The sequence below is a fragment of the Chenopodium album genome, chromosome 5, assembly GCF_948465745.1.
Source record: "Chenopodium album chromosome 5, dcCheAlbu1.1, whole genome shotgun sequence".
Classification (NCBI taxonomy): domain Eukaryota; kingdom Viridiplantae; phylum Streptophyta; class Magnoliopsida; order Caryophyllales; family Amaranthaceae; genus Chenopodium; species Chenopodium album.
The window spans coordinates 7,820,991-7,848,065 of NC_137838.1; the positions used below are offsets into that span (position 1 = coordinate 7,820,991).

Sequence of the window (27,075 nt, forward strand, 5' to 3'; positions counted from 1 at the left end):
TAGTAAGAACAAAAATACAAAAGTTTGTTGTTGGACTTTGTAAGATGTTCGACTCAACTTAAAACACTAATGAGCACAAGCTGAACAAGTTATTATTGAGTTTAGAGAGATCAGTTAATTAGCTTCATGAAAGAAGTATTTAAATCAAGTTAAACTTTTGATGACTAATCAATCACTTGACGACAAATATAGTACATAATAATATGATACGAAATATTAAGAGACAACGTGACAAAAAGATCCATATATATTCACTATTCACCATAAAATAATAGATGTATGGCATGACGTATGTAGTAGAATTGTAGAAAGCAAAAACACAAAATTCGTCCGTTACAAAAATGATTATTTACTTTATCTACCTTTTGAATACTGAGGAAGGATGTAACCTTGTTCGTAGTCAAAAAAATAGGGATGGGCCAATGCCACCAAGGAGGCAAAAATAGACAAGTCAACAGTGTGAACAATTGAAAATTTTAATTTTTTTTTTTTTTTAAAAAGCATTGAACACTTTAAGTGACCGTGCGATTTATTAAAATATAATTAGCCTGGCCCGGGCGATGCCCCACTTTGCTAGTTTGTACTTGTTTAATTTACTAATCAAATTCGACTGTTTAGACAGTAAGACTTGTTGGTTTCGAGTTTAAGTAATACTATAAACATTTTTTAGTTGTCAAACTCAATTACTACATAATGGAAACAAATAGTATAATAAGACACAAATTAACTTATCTAAGTTAACTATAATTTTATTGGATAAAAAAAACGCAATTAATATATGGCTAAGATGGTAATTAACTTAAAAGACTTGTTGGTCTTAAGTTCAAATCTTGTTATAAGCATTAAGACTAAGGTCTTGTTCTCTTCACCATATTTTTGCTGAACTTAATTAAATTAATTTTACTGAACTGAAATTATTTTTGCTAAACTGAAATTGTTTTTACTGATTTTCTATTATAATTCTTCTTTAAGAAAACTGAATTTTACTGAAATGAAATTAATTTTACTGAACTGAACTTATTTTTACTGAACTGAAATTATTTTTACTTAATATTATTTTTTTAAGGTGAATAGAACAGGGCCTAATTTGTATTTTCATGTAATATAATTATATAAGTGTATAAGTTCCCATATAGCCTGTATTATCTAAATGTATAAGTTATTACTTGCAGTTGCCTCTTTTAATCGAAAGGGCTTTAGTAAAACAAAAACTAACAGAAATATAAACAAATAAATAATTACCATAACAATAATAATAAATAATCTAAAAGTCCTTCCATTAGCTTGCATGTATTCATATTATCATATCTTAAAAATTAAAATCGAAGTTATTTTATTATCCTGAAAAGGTTTTCACCAAAAAAAAAAAAAAAAAAAAAAAATTATCCTGAAAAGGTACTATTATCGGAAAACTTTGTTGAATATATATACGCCCACTCTTGAATAATTACTACGAAGTATATTAAACTTTTTTTTTTTAACTGATCAACTATTCGCATCAACCGTGCAATTTATGTTGAAACCTCACTACTACTTCCTCAATTCCTATATTTTTTGCACCCAATTTTTTTGCCTCAAATAATGGTGAAAAAATGGGGACAGAGCCACGAAGGAAGTAGATGTAAGTATGTAACAACTAATTACACCTAATTTTGAGTGATCATATGAACCATTGTGAAAATCGTAGCTTTAAAGCAAAAACCAACTGATAAGTTCATAAATTTTTAACTACTTCTAAGTTTGAGGGGGTATTTATTGGTCTAAGAAAAAAATTGTTTCATTCATATGAACTTTTTTTTTTTTGAAAAACATATGAACTTATTTTAATTTGCCTCAAAGGAGAAAATAATAATAATTATGCTATCTATGTAAACTAATTAGCTTAATTAACTAAATATAAAGGTGTGTTTGATTCACCTTATTATAATTACTTATTTAAAATTATCGAAATTTAACCAAACTTATCTGAACTTATTAATTAGATTTTATTACTGTCTCCGTGTTTTAATAAGTGTTACAATTTGACCAAACACGCATGTCGAGATACGACTTTGACCATTAATTTATCTAATCATATATTAATAAAATTATAGGAAAATTGATACTCCGTATTATGAAAGTATACGTTATAACGAATCCAACAATGTATTATATAATAACATTTATTTTTTATATATTAGTAAATTAATCAAGTCAAAACCATTATGTGAATAGTGAAAAAAGTCAAATTGTAACACTTATTAAACACACGAAGGGAGTAAAACTTAATTTAGTTGTAATTTGAACTTGAACAACCCTTATTCAGACTGGTTTTTTCTTAAATAAAATTTATCTACATTTAATTAAACATAAAATAAATGAAAATAAGATGAACAAAACATACATATTTAAACTTATTTTTGTCTAAACTTTATTTAATTTTTTTGTCTAAGAATTAACTTTATGTACGGAGTAGTGTATAATATACCTTGCTTTATACTTGTAACTCCTACAATCCCACTACTCCAATTTTCTTGGTCATTATCTAACTACTTGTTGATCATCTACTCGTATTGCATAGTAAATCGTGCTTTCAATATTAAAAACAATCTTAGACCACGCCGACAACTTTAAAAACATTGGTCAAATGAAGCATATTTTAGATTGTTGATATGTTGTACTTTGTAGTACTAATAAATTCTGCATATTTTGATGAGCATGTTACAAATGTACGTGTAGGTATGTGCCAACAAAACAAAAATTTCAAAATCCATGCATTTCTTGTTGTAAAATATTGGTTAGTCATCGTTTTATTGACCTTATGGATTGAATGTGAACCCTATCCTTTTACTACTACTTCTATATTTGGAGGATCCTTAGTCCATTCATAGATTTTCCATTCTCTTTGACTTTACGCATCACCTATTAGCTTAACACGTGTGGCACAATACTTTTTAACTAGTATTACCAATAACTTTGTTATATTACAACGGAGTATTAATTAATCAATCATCAATTAACATACTCCATCCGTAACCAACTCCGATCCCCGTAACCGAGCAAAGCTTGGAGGAGTTGATGGGGAACTTAGCTTGTGACTGACTAAACTATAAAAATGCATGGGAGTAAGGAGATTGTCTTACCTCCCCCTTCTACTATCAAGCGATGACTTGCGGAGTTGGGTTGACAAAACCTGTTAGAGGTGCCGGCTCAGTACGTAGGGATGAAGGATTATATTGAACCGACAACTCTCATAGGTTTAAGCTTAGAGGTGCCAAAATCACACCCGACCCGATCCGATCCAAAACTGACCCGAAAAATATCCAATTTAGATTTTGACTAGCATAGACACAATAATTCAGTATGACTCAACTTTAAAAATTAACCTGACCAGACCCCTTTTCATCAGATCCGATCCGAACATGTGAATTGACACTTCTAATTAAACTAGTTCAGCTCTGCAAGTCAGAGCTTGAGACTAAAAGGAGAGGTAAGAAAATCCCCCTATTTCTAAGCATATGTGGTTGATGGGGTTGGAAGTTGACAATACCAATAAGTAGATAATAACAAGTTGTAGTACAAGTGGGGTAGAATACGTTGCTTCCGTGGCTTTAGGGAGTTGAAATGGTGTCCAGGTGTACAACAGTGCAAAGTACTCATTTGACGTCTATATTGACCGGCACCCTTTGGTTCTTGTTTGCGTTACCAATTATTCGGTCAACAATTTATCCTAATAATGCCAAATTATTTCAACTTAACTATTCCTACATGTTTTTTCGGTTGCAAATTTCATCTTTGTACATGCATGAGCAATACGTATAAAATTCAGGTCAACAATTTATGTACATATTTTCTCTGTTTTCATTATACGGAGTACATGCAATTTTCCTTTTTTTTTTGGTGGTGGGGGTGGGGTATTTAGGAATATTATACATAAATGACATTTTTATTAAATTTATCTCAATATAAATTAATTTAACATTTACCTTTAACAGGTGTATGTCTATGCTACTAGCTTGGAATTCATTATATATTTATATGTAAACAGATAACTATAATCAATTCAAATCGCGCTTTGAGAGTATAAAAAGGGTTAGAAAAACCCTAAATTTTAAGTGCCCCGGTCCAAGTAAAAATTGAGTCACAAAACATAGCTTGGTCTAGTGGTCAAGTTTGAATCTTACAACCAATAGGTTGTGGGATCAAATCTTACAATTTGGGGGTGAGATTCTCTTACCCTTCCCCCACTTCCATAATGTCTAGCTCGTTAAAGGTTTCGACTCGATATAACCCTTCTATTTACCCAAAAAAAAAAAAAAAAAAAATGTAAAAATTGAGCCAGTGATTTTTATCTCCGGTCTGAGTTAAACTTTGGTCAATAGTTGTCCTATATAATAATATTAGTTAAAGTATTATATTTTGGACGGGCAACGACTAATTGATTAGCGAACAATGTGAATAGTGTGACTAAATGCTAAATTTCCTACTTTCTTTTTGGGTATCATATAATATACTAGTCCGTAATACAAAGTTTGGTGCATTTAACTATTATCATAGATTTATAATACATGATGATGCAAGCCCTCTTTTGTAGTTTTGTTCGAGGGCCCTCTTTGAAATGGCTTCTTTATTAGTACTCAAAATCTCATGCAAATTATGTTTCTTTTATTTTAAATTTAATTGTTTAATTTATACGTCCATGCATATGATGCTTCTTCCTCCATGCATCCTAGCAGCAATTTCATGTTCTGTACATAAAGTATATTTAACCATATTTTATTTTGAAAAAACAAATATATGGATACTCATTATCACTTTCACTGTCTAAATGCTAAACAAAATTAGAAGAAAACAAAATAATAAATTAAATTTAAAATTAAATCAGACAAAATATAGGATTGTATTTTAAAATTGAAACACAAATTTTCTTAAGAAAATAAAAATAAAAAATGAAAATAATAACAGATTTAATTTAAAATTAATATGAAGTACTTGTAGTCTTGTACTATTTATAAAAAGAAAATTTGCCTTGATATAGCTCTTTCTAACAATCTTGATAAATAATAGGATAATATAATCTCGTTAATATTTAAAGATATATCTTGCGTAATTAGGCTTCTCATAATTAGGTTTGTAAAATACTTACATATATTGATTAATGAGAATACTCCAACCAAGGAGAATTACACTATTTTACATGGTATCAGATTCCTTTTAGGGTTAATAAATAGAGGTTTGACAACAATTTTATTTGTGTTAATAAAAGTTTATTTTATCAGGTAGAAAATTTCAAATATTATATGAATTACAAAACTTGATCACAAAACTTACATCAATTTTGCTGATATATAAAAAAGTAGATTCATTTAGAAAATCAATTCTCTTTAATAAAATCAATATCGATCTTAGCTTTCTGTCCAAAATTAAAATTGATTAGAAAAAGTCAAAAAATGTCTACTAAAAAAACATTTTAGAGGAACAAGTGGTAAAAGTAATAAATCATTTCAAATTAAAATTAGGTAGATACAAACTAAATTTAGTCTTATTCTAAATCATAGTGCTCTATGTATACAAATATGACATGATCAATCAAATGTTACTGACTTTTAATTGTATAACAAGATGAAAAGTTTTTATTGTTCAAGCTAAATATAAAAGTTGATGGCGATATATAATTGCCTTAGTTTCTTTGACATTAAAACTTTAACAATAAAAAATAGAACACTTCTGCTAATTCGTTTTTTCATTGGAGTAAGTAGGGTCTAATACTTAGATTAGTCTAATCTGAATATTATATGAAATAAAATCTAAAGTAGGCTTGAGTGGAAAAATATGATGATGAACTCATGTACTACAAGTATTTATATAATCGAGACTGAAGAAGCCACCTTGTTTGTTGAATACAATTATTTTCCACTATCTTGCATTGATATGAAAATTATAAATAATTACATATGATAATAATAATTTGAGAATTGTTTTTTAAATAATAATTGATATTTTCATTCTTTGATGTGAAATTATGTTAGCGTGTTATATTACCATGATTAATTCCTAAATGACAGCTATCATACTATACAAGTACTTACGGCTTGTTCTGATTTACCGATGTGAGCTAAACTCGACTGAACTGATTGGAGCTAAACTGAACTGTATTGAGCTGAACTGATGACAGAAGGAAATTAGAAACTGAACTGAACTGAAATTAAGCTGAAGAGAACTGTCAAAGTAATTAGGGCTCAAAGCTTGAATCATTCCCATTGATCTCAAATCATATTTATAGTGTACATAGCTTCCTAAGATAACATCACAAGATATGCTAAGTATTATCTTGAGTGAAATAAGGCTATAATTAAGGAAACTAATTTATATGATAATAATGAATAATATTCTCCTAATCTTTCCTAACACCCCCCCTCAAGTTGGAGCGGGTGGAGTGAAGACGCACAACTTGGGAAGGAGATGATCAAATTGCGATTTTCCCAATGCTTTGGTGAAGATATCGGCCAATTGGACATGAGTACGAACATAGGAGGGATCAATGAGACCATCTATGATAGCATCTCGAACAAAGTGACAGTCAACTTCAATATGCTTTGTTCGTTCGTGAAACACCGGATTTTTTGCAATGTGCAATGCAGACTGACTATCGCAGAACAATTTAATAGCTTTGGGATGACGTACACCCAAGCTCGAAAGAAGACCCTTCAACCACTTTAATTCACAAGTGATGGCATACATGGAACGATACTCTGCATCTGCCGAACTAGTAGCGACAGTTGGTTGCTTTTTGGTCTTCCAAGAGATAGGCGAGAGGCCTAGAAACACCAGCCATCCTGTCAAAGATCTGCGTGTTAAGGGACATGCAGCCCAGTCTGAATCACACCAACCCTGCAGAGTGAGTTCACTGTCAGATCGTAACAAAATTCCTTGACCCGGAGTACCTTTTAGATACCTAACAACCCGCAGAGCTGCTTCCCAGTGTTCTTTCCTTGGTTCCTGCATGAACTGAGATAGAATATGGACCGAATAGGCTAAATCCGGCCTAGTGACTGCAAGGTAGATCAGCCTGCCGACAAGTCTGCGATAAGATTCAGGATCAGAAAGTACGGGACCACTTGCTAGACCAAGCTTGTGGTTTTGTACCATAGGAAAATCGGCGGGCTTGGAACCTAATAAACCTGCCTCTGAAATAATGTCAAGAGTATATTTTCTCTGACACAAAAACAAACCAGAAGAACTACGGGCAACCTCTATGCCCAGAAAATATTTCAGAGGGCCAAGATCTTTCATATGAAAACAGTCACTGAGATATGCCTTGAATGCCCTTAGAGCAGCGGAATTATTCCCAGAGATAATTAGATCATCAACATACACAAGCACATTAATTTGTGTGCGACAATTAGTGTAAGTAAACAAAGAGTAATCTGAGTATGACTGGAAGAAACCATATGCCTTCAAAGCAGAAGTAAGTTTGGCAAACCAGCATCGAGGAGCCTGTTTCAGGCCATATAGGGATTTTCTAAGGCGACATACCTTATTAGGGTGCGATGACTCAAAACCCGGGGGGAGTTTCATGTAGACTTCCTCTTCAAGATCACCATGAAGAAAAGCATTGTGGACGTCCATATGATGAAGCTCCCAATTTTTAGAAGCTGCAACAGCAAGAAAAGCACGAACAGTGACCATTTTAGCCACAGGAGCAAATGTTTCGGTGTAGTCAATGCCCTCCTTTTGATGATTGCCAAAGACGACCAATCTGGATTTCAAACGTTCAATACTCCCATCCGAATTATATTTGATCTTGTACACCCATTGACTTCCTAAAGGACGCTTGCCAGGTGGAAGATCTTCCATTGTCCATGTGCCATTTTTTTCAAGAGCCTCAATTTCATTTTGCATTGAGTTTCTCCAACCCGCATCCTTCATAGCCTCCTTAAAGGACCGTGGCTCTTTGCCAGAAGTAATAGCTGCAATAAAATTTCGGTAATATGCAGAAAAACTGTCACAAGTAATATAATGCGCTATAGGATAAGGAGTACCTGAGGGATGCTTTGGAGACAGAGTGTTAGGAGATGAAGATGATGGACTATTAGTGAGGACCGTGTGAGTCACATAATCCCGGTGCCGAACATTGGGAAATTTCTCACGCATACCCCGACCCAATTGTTCTTCTTGAGCTGCTGTTTGGGGCTGAATTAATGGAGTTGGGTTGCTTGTGTGCTGTTCCGAAGCTGCTGGAGAGTGGACAGAAGGCTCACGGAGGAGCTGCTGAGTTGCGGGCTGCTGCGTGGGAGGAGCAGTAAGCTCCGCGGCCTCCCTGCGGTGAGTATCAGTTTGTCGCGGGAAGCCTGCGGAGTAGTCTGATGTGTTTTGTGCTTGCGGTGAAAGCACGTCAAACTCATCCCCATTAATTAATGTAGCATGATTTTCTTCCCCATTAAATAATGTAGCCTTATTCTCCAATTGCACCTCATTACCCACATTATTTTCAGCTTGAATATCCAAAGTCACATCAACAAAATCAAAATCTACAGGAATATTCATGGGCACAATCTTTTCTGGTACAATGTTGGATGAGGTCGGATCAAGAAACGGGAAAACATCCTCGAAAAATTTGACATCTCGTGACACAAAAAATTCTTTCGATTCAAGATCAAATAAATACCAACCTTTCTTCCCAAAAGGGTAACCCACAAACACACATTTACGACTCCAACTGGCAAATTTATCTCCCTTAGTTTTCTGATTATGGGCAAAACAAAGACACCCAAAGGTACGAATAGTAGTATAAGAAGGAGGAGTGCCAAACAAAATTTCGTAGGGGGTTTTATTTTGCAAAAGAGGAGAGGGAGTACGATTAATTAAATGGGCAGCAGCTAAAACACTCTCCCCCCAAAAATAAATCGGCAAATTAGACTGAAAACGCAAAGCCCTCCCTACATTGAGAATGTGTTTATGTTTCCTCTCTACTCTACCATTTTGTTGCGGGGTTCCGACACACGAGGTTTGAAATAATATGCTAGTGGCATTGAAAAACTCACGCAAACAATTAAATTCTGTGCCGTTATCACTTTGAACAATTTTAATTGTTTGAGAGAACTGTCTATCAACCATTGCCACAAAAGACATAAACATACGAAACACCTCAGTTTTATCAATAAGCAAATATATCCAAACAGCACGAGAAAAATCATCTACTATTGTCAAAAAATAACGAGCACCACAAGACGATGCATGCATATAAGAACCCCACAAATCACAATGTATTTTTTCAAAAATTCTAGTAGTTTTATTCTCACTAATAGAAAAACTATCTCTAGGGTGTTTAGCATGAAAACAGACTTCACATGCTTTATTTAAACGACCCTTACAATTTTGTACGGGAGAGAGAAGCTTAACAACTTTTTCCGAAGGATGACCCAAACGTCTGTGCCACAGTTCTAACATATCAGACGACTGAGAAGTAGCCACATGTTGTACGGAAGCCCTTCCTTCGAAGTAGAATAGTCCATCTCGCCTAACACTCGTTCCAATCAGCTCCCTCGACTGGTCCTGTATAGCACACATATTTGAGTTAAATTGGACAGTATAATTTGTATCATCAATTAATTGTGATACCGAAATTAAATTGCAACGTAAATCAGGAACAAATAGCACATGAGTAAGAATGATTGTCGAAGATAATCGAACCGAGCCTTCCTTTATGGCATAAACGGTTTTGCCATTCGGAAGACCAACCGGGCACTTAGAGATGGGTTGAGTATCAAAAAGCCACTTGTCACAACAAGTAACATGTCTAGAAGCCCCGGTATCCACGATCCATAATGCATTATCAAACTCACCATTCAAACGGTCATCGACAATTTTTGTGTTACCAATAAACCCGGCAATCGCCTTCCATTGATCCGCGGTGAACGTGTGTGAAGCACTGCCAATACCCTCGGATTTGGGTGATGCAGACCCGACAGTGGTAGCATTCGCTCGAGCCTGCCCACGCCCCCTAGCACCTGCCTTGCCACGCTTGGAGGGGTTAGGCCACCACTCCGGAAATCCCTTTAATTCGAAACAACCAGAGACAAGATGACCCGTTTTCTTGCAATGGGAGCAAATCAAACCAGACTTATCGGGTTTGTCCTCGGAGGCTGTCTGCTTCGGTTTTCCCTGGCTTGTTCGGAGAGCGAACCCCACCGCATCTGGTGGCTGCTCCTCTGGAACGTGAGTAGAGAGACGAATTCGTTCGTCTTGTGTGACTAATTGATATGCCCTATCAAGAGAAGGCAACGGATCCTGAGAAAGTATATTCGTGCGAGTCTGAGCATAAAAATCAGAACACAACCCCATTAAGAACTCATGTAAACGAGCCGCATCTCGACGCTTCTCATGTGCGGAACCTGCTGTGCATTTATCACAACAAGAACAGGTGATTATAGGTTCATGGTTGTTCAATTCTTCCCAGAGGCTTGTTAATTTGCCAAAGTACGAAGCAACAGACATAGTCTTGGGCTGCTCACAACGAGCAATTGAGGATTTTAATTGCTGAATTCGTGGACCGTTAACAACAGCGAAACGCGTCTTTAGAGTGTCCCATAACCGTTTTGCATCTTTGTATTTCGAAAGAGTGGTCTTCACTTCCGGGTCAATGGTGTTCATGAGCCATGAGATTAACATGGCGTGAATTGTATTCCAATCCGTTTGAGTACACGGAGAAGAAGGAGTAGTGATGGTTCCATCAAGAAAAACAAACTTTCGACGAGCCTCCAACGCGGTTTGTATATCACCAGCCCATTCATCATAGTTTTCGCCACGAAGTCGGGTCGGAGTAATGAAGTCACCAGGTCTGTCATGCGGACCTAGATAATACGGGGAAGTAATATCAATTCGCGGTGGTGGAGGCGGTGGTGTATCATCACCAGCCATGGTTCTCTGTTTTTGTGTCTCTGTTTTTTTTTTTTTTTTTTTTTTTTTTTTTTTTTTTTGATCGATTAAAATGCCTTAGCGACTGATACCATGTCAAAGTAATTAGGGCTCAAAGCTTGAATCATTCCCATTGATCTCAAATCATATTTATAGTGTACATAGCTTCCTAAGATAACATCACAAGATATGCTAAGTATTATCTTGAGTGAAATAAGGCTATAATTAAGGAAACTAATTTATATGATAATAATGAATAATATTCTCCTAATCTTTCCTAACAAGAACATACCCTTAGATTTCAAAAACCATAAGGATAGTAGAGAAAGTGTGAAAAGTGGGACATATAAGAGGAAAAAGTAGGAGAGAGCGAGATAATATTGTAACTTTTGAGTGATATTTAAAGTAAATGATGTTATTATCAGACAATTGGTGCTTGTGTAAGAAGTTAATTGTTAATATATAAGGAAAAGAAATGAAAAAAATTGTAACAAAATTAAAATGTGAAACCGATAAAATTAGAAAAGTGTAACGAAAAATAAATAGCTAGCCTTGAATTTTATTATGGCTATTTCTTTAAACAATTGTTATGTTGAGAATGAAGTGATTTTAATATGTATTTTTTTTTAAGAAAAACCTAAGCGTAAACGAATGGGGTAGAGAGAAAATGTAGTGCAAGAAGCTTGATAAATAATCACCAAATAAATTTAACATGATGATAGAGTATGTGAAAAGTAAAAACATATGTAGTAAAAGAAGTAAAATAAATTTGGTTTTTATTAAATCAATCAAATTGTTGCATTTGTAAGCAAATTAAGTAATTAAAAGTTTAGATAATTTTACATAAAATAATGCATATAAATGATATAAAATTACACTATAGATTAAACGCCATAATTATATTAAAAATTGTTAGTGCATTTTTCCTAAATCTCAAAAAGAAATGATTAAAGTGATTTGATCATATCATAACTTTAGCCAAAATAACTCTTTTTTATATATATAATTGGGTGTGGAAAATGAGAGTAATAATCGTCGACATATACACTTTCATTGGTCTCACACAAGATGACAACAAAAAAAGGCATACGTGCAAGGAGCTAGGAAGGAGAGAGAGAGAAAGAGGATTTCCAAGAAGTTGCAAAATCAACTTTGAATGATTATAATTTTGATATTATTAATAACTAATTAATTATAAAATTTGTACACCTTTTTTTATTAAAAACGCTCGGACCATTCAAAGTTAAACTAATTACATACGTACTTAGCTACTTTATCTTGTACCAAAATATTCACCCTTTCCACTATATATATATACCTCATTTCTCCTCGTGCTCTTACACCAAACAAACAAGTTTCCTTTGTTCTTTAACTTTCAACTACAAAATTCTTCACTCTTAATACACACAAAAAAACTACAAGAAAACTATACTACAAGATCAACAACAACTAACACTAACAATTTGAAAGATGGGAAGAGCTCCATGTTGTGACAAGGTAGGACTTAAGAAGGGTCCTTGGACTCCTGAAGAAGATCAAACCTTGATCTCTTTCATTCAACATCATGGCCATAGCAATTGGCGCGCCCTCCCTAAACAAGCTGGTAAGCTTACGTACATCTGAACCTCTTTAAACCCTATCATATATACTGCTCGAACTAAAGTAGTCAATATAATATTGAATTTGTATTTTCTTGATTTTTAATTACATTTTTTATTATTATTATGCAGGGTTATTGAGATGTGGGAAGAGTTGTAGATTGAGATGGATAAATTATTTGAGGCCGGATATTAAAAGGGGAAATTTCTCAAGAGAAGAAGAGGATACCATTATTCAACTTCATGAAATGCTGGGAAATAGGTGAGCTTATGTTTTTTTTATTAACCATCTTTTTCTAATGAACTCAAATTTAGGATGAGAAATAATTTCAAATAAATCATGTTTTATTTTATGATATAGAAATCTTATGTTATTTTTTTCCAATTATTTTAGGTGGTCCGCTATAGCAGCAAGGCTTCCAGGAAGAACAGATAATGAAATAAAAAATGTGTGGCACACACACTTGAAGAAGAGGCTCAAAGAATATCAACCAACAAAATCACATGCTAAAATGGCTAAAAAATGTCATGATGCCAATAAGAAAAAGGCCCCCGCCGCCACCACAACCACCACCACCGACGACTCTTCTAGTGGATACAGCTTCCCGGAAAGCACAAGTGATCATATCGCAAACTCTGGGTCTCCCCAACAATCATCATTAACAAGTGATGACATGTCATCATCAGGGACCGAGGTATCAAGTATAGAAGTACCAAGTGACACGAGCTTTATTACAGACGTACAAACTTTTGACAATTCTATTCAACAATCGGCGAATTTTGACTATCTTCCCATCATAGACGAGACATTTTGGGAGCCACAAGACTTGTTACCATCATTAGATGCATCCGAATTTGACAACATTATGGAGGAAAATGATCAAATGGTACAAATTGAGACATTTTTTAGTGAAGAAGAACAAAAAAATAATAGTATTAATGTACAAGTATACGGTAATAACTTAGGCCAAGTAAATTACGGTGATGCCGAAGATAATATGGATTTTTGGTTAGATGTATTTGTCCAAGCAGGTGGGGCCCCAGAATTGCCAGAATTTTGAGCAACTTTTTTGGTGCATAATCACATGCAAATGAGGGCGGCGTGAAAAGGATGGATAATGGAAATTATTTTACCCCACTAATTAAGAAATTATTATACTGTTGATTTTTTTTGGTTGGTTATTTTATTTTTCTTTTAAAAATAACCATTAGGAAAAAATGAAATTATTATTATTTTTTTTTTTTTTTTTTTTTTTTTGTATAGTAGTTTAGATTTCCTTTAGGGTTACAAAAGTCAAAAGTGTACGCTTGTTTTTTGACTGTTAGATAAAGAGGTTTGAGAGATTTATAAAGAATTATTTCGGACCAAAAATCTATTCAATGCAAGCATACTTTATTACTCTATGTACAATTGTGAAATTAGAGGATTTAGCATAAATAATTAAGGTAGGCTATATAACTTTGGGTGTATTATTCTGTAACTTTCATGAATATGTGGTTTTATTTTTATTTTTTTACAAGAAAATATGTGGCTATTATAACTTTGATTAAGGATTCCTTGTTTTTTTTTTTGTTTTACTAAGTTGTTAGAATTCCGAAATTCATTTTATGTATTTAAATGATTGTTATAAAAATAAAAAATAACTCTAGGGATTAGAACAATAAATGAATAAGACTACACATATAGAATCCATAATCTAAACTAAATGACTATCCTTTGAGGCAAAAGCTAATGAGCGCCCCCGGGGTGTTAGATAAGAGAATTAAAGTGCAAATATTAGAGTAAAATTAACAATAATTACACCGAATGACGCGTGATTTTGTCATGAATTCCTAACTTAATATCAAATTTAGGAGATTTGGCTCATATAATAAGGGAAGTGAGTGGGAGAGTTTAGACCACAAACTGTTTTAAGAGTGTTTATGTCATAAAGTAATCTGTGCATACGTTATATTTTACTCGTACTATTCTTTTATCTACTAATACTAAACAATTCACAACAACAATACTACAAACTAAAAGTTTAGTTAATTTACTAAGAATGAATTTATGTAATGTATTAGTGAGTAGTTGTCAATAATATAGGGTGAAAGAATAAATGAATATATCAAAACACGTAAACAAGTAAACAACTTCTCTCTTTAATCAAAATAATAATACGAGTAATAAAATAAACATGTTAAAAAGTTTGATAGATAAATTTCTTAGCATGCATTGAATGTAAAGAGTCGTGTAAAAGTAAAATTTTAAAATTATAACTGTAATGTAAAAGTGCAATTTAAATGTTTTATTTTACGGCCGTATGTAAAAATTTTGATAAACAAAACTCAACAAAAATAAGGTTAATGGACTAATGTCTCTAATCAATTATTAATCGATGGTCTTGTTGTAAGAGGCCTACCTATAATGAGCCCAAACTTTAAAACACTCATATAGTATCTTCAAGCGTAGAAGTTTGAAGTTATGGAAAGTCAACTTTGACCAACAATTCCATTCAGAACAACGATATTTTTTATTCAAGAAATACTTTGTATATATATTGCTTCTACGTGTATTAGTCAAGAAATACTTCGTATATATATTGTCAAATGTAGTACCTTTGGCGGAAAAATATTGATCAAACTAGTCAAACTCAAATTCGAGTAATTTAATTAATGGAGTGTACAATATGTCATATGTGAAAACTTGAAATAAGTCTAGCTAAATTTAAGTATTTGTCAATAGACTACTCATATTCATTTTGATAATAGTTGTTGTTGAGATGTACAATAGATATTGTCAAAAGTTACGTGAATTCGTGAAATAAGATTTCGTAACTCATACTCCCTCTATTTCGGCCTTCACCTTTGGTCTTCGATCAATATCTTCTGATCCATTCCGTATTAATTAACAAAAATTGTAGAAGTTAACATTATATACATTAACTCGAATTCATAATAAGATATGACTCAACAAGTTTTAAGTACTAAAAAAATAAAAATAGGTCCGCGGATAAAAATAAAAAATTATACTTTGTTGTAAATTATAACAAACGGATTTATATAGGGCCAATTCAAGATATGTTCTAATTTGGGTCAACCTTTTGCATGCACATGCATTCTCTACTCTCTAGTCTCTTTTGAACGCCTCAACTAACAGAATTTCACGCAATTAAACACATAATGTAATGAGTAATGACATTATAAATGGATGATAGCAAAAAATCACTAATATAGCCAGACATATATGGTGCTTAAAATATTGAGTTTTGACGACTATACTATAACGTACTCAGATTAGATATAACCACTTTAGAATTAGGATGTCAAATCACAGAAATTGATGCAGACATTTCTAATCTATAGTTTTCGGATAATTAAGGGTAGGCAAGTTGATAATGAGCAGTTATTATATATGCTGGATTATACTCCGTAATGATTTTTTCAAAGAAGGCTAGCAATCGTACGAGATTATAGTTAATAACAGCTCACACACCGACACACGTAAATTACGTATTTTATGATACTTTGTACTAATGCCATGTTCCGATTTACTGAAAACAATTGAACTGATTGAAGCTGAACTGAACTGAACTGCATAGAGCTAAAATGAATTGTTTATGAGAGAAGGAAATTAAAAAATGAATTGAACTAAAATTAAGCTAAACAGAACATGCCATAAGTATACTACTTGCATATTTTGCTGAGAGAGATATTTACTTTTTTTTTCATCTCCTGTCACGTATTACTAGTAACACTTTGATCATACATGTTAACATATACTTCCTCTGCGTACCTTTTATTTGCATTATTTGACCCAAAAAGCTCTTATAAAAGGTAGGTCCATGGTACAAATAAAAGGAAATTGAGAGAGTACTTTCTCCGTTTCTTTTTACTTACAACACACATATTAGACACACAGTTTTAAGAGATGATTAGTGAAGATTAACAAGTGATTTATCAAAATAATAGTCATTTTCTATGTTATCAGAATAAATGTAATTTTCTTTTAATTTTACGAGTACACAAATTTACAAAGTCTGAAAATTTTCAAATAGGGACTAAAAGATATATACGTAACGACTCGTCGTATGAGAGCAACACCCACCAAAAACAATCATGTCTAAGGCACATATCATCCTCCCTAGATCGATTTGCCACTAGTGGTGTCACAATCTTCAAGTTGCATTATTCAAGCGTTGGTCTATCGATGCAAGGTCTATGTAAACGGCGCTCATTGGATGCCTCACAATAATACTAAGACTTCGAAATGTTATTAGTGTTTTATTGAAAAGTCTTTTATTTGATGCAATAATAAGGTCTATGTACCCACAATTACATCAATCCAAAAGACCACGAGCCTAGAAATTTTTGTGAGTTGTATTGGGACCATGCATGCATGTAATTAATTAGCAATTTTGATCTTAATGTTATTAGTCTACAAGTAGTTTAGATACTCAACTATTATTAGATATTTTCAAAGTATTTTGCCTAGCAAAAGGTATCAACTTGAGTATCATTTTCCTATTTTAAGGAAGTGATTGGAATACTATTTGATAGCTCCATATATTTAGATAGATGCATGCTATCTTTGGCCGCCATTTCAATTTCCTACACTTCACAATTGAGATCAATTTGTTAATTTTTCCAGCTGTGGAAAAACAGAGATGTTGATTGTTCCAAATTGTTGCCCTAATTGAAAACAATAAGCATTCGAAAGAGATAGGTGAATATAATAATACGGTCGATTTGTGTTATCTAATTTTAGCTGGCATAGAGTTAGAATGTACTCTTAAAAGTTACATACAATTGATCTTTAGTCGAAAGGTCTAAATAAAAATTATTTTATCTATTATCTCGGTTTCATAATATGTGCAACAAAATCCTTGACATGGACTCTTAGGTAAAATTTGTTTGTGAATGTTAAATGGAGGAGATATATATTGATGCATCTGCATGTGATAATTTAAGGAGAGAAATAAAGAGAAATGACAACTTGAAAAGGAAAGAAAACATTTGTTGCATATAATGTTTAGCATTCGTTTTAATTAGTAGATTTGCACATAATTAGTATGAAACTAGCATAGTTCCCGTGCGATGCACGATTTATAAATCAAATTATTAAACCCGTAGGAAAAATAAAAATAAAAACAAAGGTAATTCATTTACTATTAAAGGATTGGTTACTAATTGTCAATAAAAAAAAAAGGTTAAAGGAACGTTATTTGAATAGTATTTTATGTTATTTGAATTTCTTTTAATTTTTTATAATGTTATTTTATTAATTGAAAAATAATTGAATAATACTCCACATAGCTATATAAGAAGTGGACTAATTTATTTATATCTCCCGTTGAGAAAAAATTAAAATTTTCTTATCATACCATTCGCATCAGTAACTACAATCAATTTAATATATACATGTTTTATTTACCCGTCGCACTCATTCAATCTATAGACACAATAATAACCTTATATTTGACCTATCAGAACATATATTTTCCTAAGTTAAGCATTGTGCCAAAAACTATATATTATATAATAGTCATATATATAACAAACAACTGATTAAATATAGTATACAACACAAATACTTCGTATATAGGTATGGATACTGATAATTTTATATAAATAAAATATACAGAGTATATATTACTAAGATTTATCCCTACCTTAATTATAAAATGGTTAACAAAACTCTTATAATAGTGCATGGACATTTATATATCTAAAAATGTTCTTTTTACATATATTTTCCCCCATTTAATTTTAAAAGCCTTAAAATTGTCTCTTGAATTCGCTAAATTGATTTAAAAGGTTATGTTCATTTCAATATTTATAGCCATTTACTATTTTCATTTCCTTTTGTTTTAATTTTTCTATTTAGAATTTATTAGACTATTAGGTTTCAAGATCGAAGTCAATATCTTTTTACCGTACAATCACTAAATCAAAGTCACTCAACTAAAGTTTTGGACATTGCATAGCTACACAACATCCAACATATTTAATGATTACATGCAAATAATTTTAATAAAACTACGCATTCGATATAAGTTATTAAACAATTTAACTATAGTTACATTTTGATAGGTTTATATCTTTCATATTAACAAAAATTTACAAATGTTATTATTATATTTTGAAAAAAAATTTAGACTTTGGAGTTTTGTATAAGATAGATTTTGGATAAGTTAATTCCCGTCATATATGCATTGAGTTTTGGGTGTTCTATCCGCTTCACCCTTTGGGCTAATCCAGATTTGAGGATCTGTTCTAGGCTATTAGGTTCCAATCCCCTTCCGATTGTTGTTGCAGGGGAGCAAACACAGGTCCTCCCTACCAAGTGTAGTCACAATCACCACTACACCAACAAACAAACACTTGGTATGGAGGACACGTGTTATAAAATATTACTTTTTTATATTATAAAAAATATTATATTATATACACATACTATTATAGTTAAAAGTATTATTATGTATAAAACAACATAAATTATTGCACATGATTGTTGTATATCTGGTATAGTACATGAGCAATGTACTATTTTTAAATCAAAATGTTAGTTTTTCTAAAAAAATTCATAAGTAATAGCATTGTTAATACGAATATTACAATTTAAAACACGAGTAATAGTTATAATACATTTTATATCTATCCTTTTTCCGTCAAATGTCTAATTCAATTTAACTTTTATTCTTCTTGTTTAGATTGGTTATTGGTTCAGGTTTTTTTTTTTTTTTTAATGCAAGAAAAGCAAAAGGTCATTGTAAAAGACATTGTATAGAAAATGAAAGGCCGATTAAAATTAAATTTTTGTTCAAGATTATGTATTTTATTCCAAGACAACATTTCGGCTCAGCATTCAGTATTTGTCAAGGTGTACAACAAACGATAAAAGTAATTTTTACACTATTTTGTATCTTTATCAAAAACTTTTGTATTCAATCGATTACTTGACTTCAATTTAGGATAACTTGTAGACTATTTTGGGTAACTTTTATCAATAAAGCATAAGTAACTTTCATTCATTACAGGGTAGCTTTTATAATAGGTGCACAATATTTTATTGTACATCTGATTTTTTTTTTTAAATGTTTGTATTGATTTCATAATTGACGTCAAACTAAGTTCTATCGATTTTATTTAATTTTCATAAAAAAAAATATTAGCCTTTCAAAATACGAAATATTTGTTTCCTTAATTATGCCACTTTAATCATATTGCTTCAAATTAGTTATTATTCTTTAACTTGACTATAAATTTAATTTTCATTAAAAAAAAAACAATATTAGTCTTTCAAAATACGAAATATTTGGTTCCTTAATTATGCCACTTTAATCATATTGCATCAAATTAGTTATTATTCTTTAACTTGACTATAAATAAAGATTGGAAAGACTTTATGGATTATTTGTAGTATTGGAAAGTATATATTTATTATAAAAAAAATTAAATCAATATTTATTTTAGGAAATTATGAAAATCTTATACATGTATAGAAACTTGCTTTTATTGTTTGAAGTTTAACAAAAATAACTATGCTTGAACATGTAAACAGTAATTATATAGATATATTTTATGTTTAAGATAAGCCAATGAGAGAGTGACATTTGTCATCCTCACATTGAGGCGCTTGTCTTTTAGTATAATATATAGATAGATAGATAGGATAGAGAAATATAAATTAAAGGAAAATTGACTTAAAATAATACAATTTCAACTATCAATGTTGTGTGCAAAATAATATGAACTCAAAATATTTACAATTAGCGATACCACCTTTTATACAATATGTACAAAATAATACACCGCTCACCGAAAAGTATTTCGAGAAATATTAGTTCATCTATATTTATTATTATTAATTTTCTGTTTTCTTTTCAAAATACATATTAAGTCAACAATTTCCTTTATAATTTGGATTGAAGCCCCACCCCTTTGCTAGACTTTTTTTTTTTTTTGAATTGTCAATATGTATTTAAATATCTTTTTCTAAATACATATAGTAATTTCTACTATCACACAGTAGTAAATAGGATATTTCAATGCATTATTATGTTGATATTATTAGTTTTAAAAATTATTTTTAAATTCCAAAATTTTCCCACATCCACCAACCAAAATAATGTGGGGAACTTTTGTAACTTTTACACAAATTTTGAAACTAATTATATCAAAATAATAATGCATTTAGATAGTCTATTTTACTATTGTGTGATAGTAGAAATTACTTGAGGTATTTTGAAAAATATTTAAATAAATATTGACAATTAAAAAAAAAAATCCTAACAAAGGGTGAAGGATTATTAATTTAGATTGTACAATAAAAAAAATTGTTACCATGATATGTATTTTGTAAAGAAAACTAAAAATTAGTACAAAAAAATAATATTAAATATAATATTCCTTGCGATACTTTTCCGATAATGCAAAAGGTGATACTACTAATTGCAAATAGTTGAGTTCGTATTATTTTGCATACACCATTAATAGTTGGCATTGTTTTAATCCAATTTTTCTAAATTAAAATATTAGTAGAACAAGTCATATTGATTATAGGCATCCAAATGCACACATCCATAGAATAAGGCTGGGCCTGAGAAGTGATGGGCCTATGTGATTTAGGCCACTCAGTTCTAATGGGAAGTCTTCTTTTATCTCGCAAATTTGAACATTTAGTAAAAAATCGTGAACAATTGCAAATTTTGAACATGTACTAAAAATATCTGAACATCGCAAATTTTGAACATTTAGTTAAAAAATCTGAACAATCGCAATGCATCACACCTATACTTTTGAACATTAGTAAAAAAATCTGAACAATCGTGAATTTTGAACATTTAGTAAAAAAATCTGAACATCGCAAATTTTGAAGATTTAGTAAAAAAATCTGAACATCGCAAATTTTGAACATTTAGTAAAAAAAATCTGAACAATCGCAATGCACCACACATATACTTTTGAACATTAGTAAAAAAATATGAAGAATAACAAATTTTGAACCTTTAGTAAAAAAATATGAACAATCACAAATTTTGAATTATTGCAAGTCAAACAAATTTTGAAAGAAGTTTGTCTGACTCGTAATAATTCAATAGTTTTGTAATATAAACTGAACATTTACTGTATACAAAATGAACATTTCTTTATAAAATATGAACATAAAAATTGCATGTTTATGTTCATTTTTTGTGACGTGTTCATATTTTTTTTACTAGATCTTCATATTTTTGTAAAATGTTCAATTTTTTTTCACTAAATGTTCAAAAGTATAGGAGTGGTGCACCTATTTCTAGGTGCACCATGGTGCACATAATACTAATTGCTTTTATCTCTTAAGTCTTAGCTCACTTTTTGGATTCGACCTTCATGTGAATTGTAACTATTTCAAGGGCCTATTAGAAAGGTACCCAATACGTTTAAGACGCAAATGTTATGAAGAGTCTTCTACTCTTCTTTGATCTCTTGTCTTAGCTCACATGCTAACGTTCGATAGTTTCGAAAAAGCCTCAGCTATAAGGCAGGTTATGAAGCCATATATGTGATGCAGTGATGGTCATTCAACATTGGCACGATCGAAGCAGGCGAGAGGACACCTCTACCCATCCTGGTCGTGGATAGTCAGATCACTAAAGGTTGCTTGTTAGACTAAAAAGTGAAAAATGGGCCAAAAAAACCATGAGTATTCAATATATCTTAGAAGGGTAATATGCAATTATGCACCTTGATGGTAAAGGTAGAACCATAAAATCCTGTTATTCTTTAGCACTTCATAGTTCATACATCTCTTAGGTGTTATATACACCCACATAATCACATATGACATATGAGGATAACGATTTTCTAGCGGTGCTTGATGCTTTATCGTCTGACGAATCCACCTCAACATACAATCAATTTTTTTTATCTACCGAGCAAAAGATTGCTCAATTTTACATGGAGAAAGGAGTATTCAGTATAAGTGTCCTAGTATATGATAATTGACAGCTACAATAGAGTATAGACAACAGATAAATGGGCACCAACAAGAGCAGATCGTCGTACAAGGAGGCCAGCCATGATTCGGGCATAATAAATACTCGTAGATGTTGATAAAATCCTTGTACGATACCACTTTAACTTGCTGGTTTTATTCGATTGGTGAAAGTGTGGAGCCTGTTTTCAGAAACAGCAATGAACCAATCTCTGCACGCCCGCAAGTTTGCAAGCTAGTAGAAAACAGATAATAATAAACAAAAGCCAAAAGAAAGAATAGCATTCGGGATTTAGAAACCAGAAGGATCAAATCACATAAATGTCAAATGTATGATACAGATAGAGGATTGTGCCTCAACACCCCTCCGATTATCATCTCACTGCTATGCAAATTCTTCCATGCCTATAAATTTAGAAGAAACCTTGCAAAAATCAGTCTTCGAGAGTAATGGTCTGCCACAAGCGGGAGCCAACTCAATAGTCTCACAAAGGGCTTATTGCAAAATTTTACTATTACTACTCGCATAAACTGAAACACATTGGAAAATGGGACTGAGCTTAAGCCAGGCATGAGTAGGCCAAAGTCTTCTCTTCAACAAGCTCTGCTGCAGTTGCATCCATTTTCTGCCTTGATGCATCGTCAATAGGAAGCCCTGAAAAAACACGAAACAAAGTTAGAACTCAGAATAAACAATCAATAGCTTTAAAAAGACAAGAATTGATTTTACACACTGCAGCCATATTCATTATATCAGTGTAAATTTTTTATCTAATACGAGTAATTACCTTGGACGATTTTCCATTCTCCATCTTTACATGTCACTGGGAAAGAGTAAATGATTCCAGCTGGTACATTGTATGAGCCATCAGAGTACACACCCATAGAAACCCAAGTACCCTGTAAAGAGTAATCAAGCAAGCATTACACACAGCTAGAACACTTAAAGCTGAGAAAACAGACGGTAGAAATATGAGTAACTTAGATTTGTTACCAAAATGAGCACAGATGAAAACTAACCTCTGGGGTTCCAAGGACCCAGTCACGGATGTGATCACAAGCTGAACTAGCAGCTGATAAGGCACTGGAGAGCTTTCTTGCTTTGATGATGGCAGCACCACGTTGTTGCACAGTGCTAATGAACTCTCCGTTCAACCTGCAAGGCATAAATGCAAACAATGCCGCCAAATTAAACACACCCAAAAAAAAAAAAAAAAGAAAGAAAAATATCAACAAGTATCATTAACTAATCATTAACCTCTTCTACTTACCATGCATCATCAGCAACAAGCTCACGCACAGGCTTATCACCACTAGAGGTCTTCACGGATGCATGGTTCACATCAGGGTACTGGGATGATGAGTGGTTTCCCCAGATGATCACATTCTTAACATCAGATACTTGAACACTAAGTCTTTCTGAAATCTGGCCAAGAGCCCTGTTGTGATCTAGCCTTGTAAGACATGAAATGTTCTTTTCTGGGATTGATGGAGCAAACTCCTTTAGAATCAAGGCATTGGTGTTGGCAGGGTTGGCAACAACCAAAACCTAAAGCATCAGGAAACGAAAAAAGGCATGAGAAGAGGCAATTTATAAGAAATGACTATTATATACATGCTGCTGTTCAGAAAAGAAGCATGTGGTCTCATCAAAATTAGCAAAATCATAAAAACAGGGAAAACACCAGACAAATATTGATATTGGAAACCAAGTGACCAATTAGAAACAGATAGGTAATAAAGCAAAGACTGAGCAATCATGAGAACTGGACATCAAGCAAACATGGAAATTAGAAACCAAATAACCAACTTGAAACTTGTCCATAAGTGGTACGAAACATATTTCACAGCAATTTCACTTCTTTCATCAACTATTCTAATACTGAACAGGGCTCAACAGGCTCTAATAAAACAGGACAGGACAATATGATACGAGCAGTTCAGAACACCAGTCAAAAAAAGGCGAGTGAAGCAATCTTGTAAACTGAAAATAACAAATTTAATCAGCAGATCTGAGGGTCGTGTTTTCATTTGTATTCTCTAGGGACTAGCAAACAGAATAAACATCATGTCATTGACTCCTAACTATCCTTTAATTACTTAAGACCTCGAAGGACATAGAAAAAGTAGTATAAAAATATGCCAGTAGTGAGTCATGTACATGATTATCATAGCCAATTTGATATTGATAAATGCTAGTGTACACCAGTAATTACAACTTTAATCGGAATTTACAAATCAATTGAGCTAAATAACAAACCTTGCAGTTGGGGGCAGCATGTTGCTCAAGAGCAGATGCTTGAGACTTGTAGATTGACACATTCTTTGCCATCACATCCTTCCTCTCCATGCCTTCTTTCCTTGGGAAGCCACCAACCATGACAGCAACATTTACACCTTTGCAGGCTTCAGCAGCATCGGTTGAAGCAACGATACCTGCAAATAATGGATCATAGCAATTCATAAGTTCACAAGTTAAAAAATAAACAGAGATCCTCAACATATCAACACACTTCAAACTCCGCATCAGAAAATCCATAATCGCCAACCTTTAAGAAGTGGGAATGCAGCATCAACCAGCTCCATTTTAACTCCATTTAAAGCCTCAGCAGCAGGAGGAATATCGAGCATGTGTAGAATCACAGGCTGGTCAGCACCTAGCATCACTCCCCTAGCAATCATGGGAACAAGAGCGTATCCAATTTGCCCTACATGTCCAAAAACAACAAACAGGTCACACAACTTACACAACGATACAACAAAATACGAAAAAAGAACATGGATTCACCCAGTTTGAATCACACATAGTATAAGTAGTGTATAACAACATAGCTGCAGTCAAATACTACAATGCAAAGTCGATCAAAGCAGACATAAACACACCCTAATTTAACACGAATTGCAACATGAATACATAAACGGTTGGTCGCTTGGAAACTCAAGCCACACAGACGGATATACAGAACTCCTTCAAAGGCCAACCGGCGTAAGTGTAAGGACGCGATACAAAATCGAAATCCAAACACCACAAACATAAACACAAATGACATAAAACAGATCAAAAATCGATTTACGATTGGAATAAGGTTTAAGATATGAATGTTTAGGCTCAGACACGCACAAATGCGGTCATCAAGAAAGTACACACAAAAATGCATACTCGCAATTAGTCTCAAACGACTAATTCAGCATCGAGAAATGTTTTTGTCATCACTGCCTCAACAATATCCAATCAATTCAAAGCTTACCACTACGATCTCCTATTCAATTCATTTTTAGAATTTTAGGTCATAACAGATTCACTATTAAGCTAAAAACCAACATTTCAACCGCTATGAATCACAAAATAAAAAACAAAACCTCAAAATCACGAATCTAATTACAAAAATTAGCTTAAAAAAACAGAATAATCAAATCAAAACCAAACAAATAGTTAGATCTCACATGCAGATTAACACATTAATCAAATCAACAACAATCTAACAAAAAACTGAAACAAATCAACAAAACCTAGATCAATCGCAATAATAATAAAATAAAAAAAAAAATCAAAGACGAATCAAAATAGATCTGGAAAAGTACAAATGAATCGACGAAAACAGAAAATAGGAGAGAGAAAGAGGAGGAAATTACCGGCGGCACCGGTGACGAGGACGCGAAGTGGTTCTTTGGCCATTTTAGTGCGACGAATTCGAAGGAGGAGAGAGAAAGTGAGATGAGTCAAGCAGGTGAGTGGAGAAGAAAGGTTTTGAGAAGTGATGTGAGGAGGAGAGAGAAATGAGAACCAAGGTATTTATAGCTGGGTGGAAAGGGATTAATTAGTTGCTTGATTAGTTATACGACGGCGTTTTTGTGGGGTTTGGATTTTTATTTGGGATTAGATCCGTTGTGTTTGTGGTTTTCAAGAATGGTTCAATGTTAGAAAACACGTAATTATAGCAATGGGAGTATGAATGAAGCATTGTATTAATGAAGCATTGTAACTTGTAAGAATGGATCAATGGGAGTAATATGGAGTACATCTATTACTTTTTATGACCGGGGAATGTAGTCGTGTAGATTAGTTTAAATAATAAGATAAGATTAAAAAAAAAAAAAAAACCTAACAAGTTTGGATAAAATGAGAAAAAACTACTTGTAATCAACTTAAATATGATATGATAATTATAAGGACTAACAAATTAAGGATGTGTAAGATAAATATTGAGTAATCCAAATTACTAATAAAGACTTGTTCTCTTACGTTGAAATTCAGTTCAGCTCAGTTCAGTTCAGTTCAGTTCAGTTCAGCTCAGTTCGGTTCAGTTCAGTTCAGTTCAGTTCATCTCCTAATTTCCTTCTCTTATAAAATATTCATTTCATTTCAGTTCTGTTCTGTTCAGTTCATTTCAGTTTAGTTCAGCTCAATTCAGTTCAGTTCAGTTCAGTTCAGCTCAATTCAATTCAGTTCAGCTCAGTTCAGTCAATGAGAACAGACCCTAAGTTTCAATGAGATATAATTAATTAAACCAAATAATAAGATCTAATAATATCCTACTCCGTAGAAAGTTTATTAATCTAGATCAGACTATTAAAATGAGAAAAAGGCAACATGTAATGTCACCCCATTTACTTGCGACTAAC

The 27,075-nt window shown here is 32.5% G+C and overlaps 2 protein-coding genes and 1 non-coding gene across 3 annotated transcripts; 1 reads left to right on the top strand and 2 right to left on the bottom strand.

Annotated features, from left to right (window-relative positions):
- Positions 1 to 12,114: 12,114 nt before the first annotated feature.
- LOC145630288 (transcription factor MYB15-like) lies at positions 12,115 to 13,898 on the top strand. Its single transcript, XM_081682534.1, has 3 exons — positions 12,115 to 12,499; positions 12,627 to 12,756; positions 12,889 to 13,898. Exons 1-3 carry the CDS (start codon positions 12,367 to 12,369, stop codon positions 13,553 to 13,555), a joined length of 930 nt encoding a protein of 309 aa, XP_081538660.1. The 5' UTR covers positions 12,115 to 12,366; the 3' UTR covers positions 13,556 to 13,898.
- Positions 13,899 to 22,743: 8,845 nt separating this feature from the next.
- On the bottom strand, positions 22,744 to 26,242 carry LOC145631758 (malate dehydrogenase, cytoplasmic). Its single transcript, XM_081683930.1, has 7 exons — positions 26,086 to 26,242; positions 25,002 to 25,160; positions 24,713 to 24,888; positions 23,724 to 24,001; positions 23,473 to 23,608; positions 23,241 to 23,352; positions 22,744 to 23,107 (listed from the first exon to the last, which is right to left on the bottom strand). The coding sequence occupies exons 1-7, from the start codon at positions 26,126 to 26,128 to the stop codon at positions 23,013 to 23,015; spliced, it is 999 nt and encodes a 332-aa protein (XP_081540056.1). The 5' UTR covers positions 26,129 to 26,242; the 3' UTR covers positions 22,744 to 23,012.
- Positions 25,557 to 25,671, bottom strand: LOC145633605 (small nucleolar RNA snoR126). Its single transcript, XR_014112914.1, has one exon. It is a non-coding gene; the product is annotated as a small nucleolar RNA snoR126 (small nucleolar RNA).
- Positions 26,243 to 27,075: the final 833 nt, after the last annotated feature.

Excerpts from the sequence above, each read along its gene's own strand:
- LOC145631758 (XM_081683930.1), bottom strand. The coding sequence starts at position 26,128 with ATGGCCAAAGAACCACTTCGCGTCCTCGTCACCGGTGCCGCCG. Across the intron at positions 23,353-23,472 it reads GGGTCCTTGGAACCCCAGAG|GGTACTTGGGTTTCTATGGG; the intron begins GTTAGTTTTCAT and ends TACTCTTTACAG. Across the intron at positions 23,108-23,240 it reads AGAATGGAAAATCGTCCAAG|GGCTTCCTATTGACGATGCA; the intron begins GTAATTACTCGT and ends GTGTTTTTTCAG.
- LOC145630288 (XM_081682534.1), top strand. The coding sequence starts at position 12,367 with ATGGGAAGAGCTCCATGTTGTGACAAGGTAGGACTTAAGAAGGGTCCT. Across the intron at positions 12,500-12,626 it reads CGCCCTCCCTAAACAAGCTG|GGTTATTGAGATGTGGGAAG; the intron begins GTAAGCTTACGT and ends ATTATTATGCAG. Across the intron at positions 12,757-12,888 it reads CATGAAATGCTGGGAAATAG|GTGGTCCGCTATAGCAGCAA; the intron begins GTGAGCTTATGT and ends CAATTATTTTAG.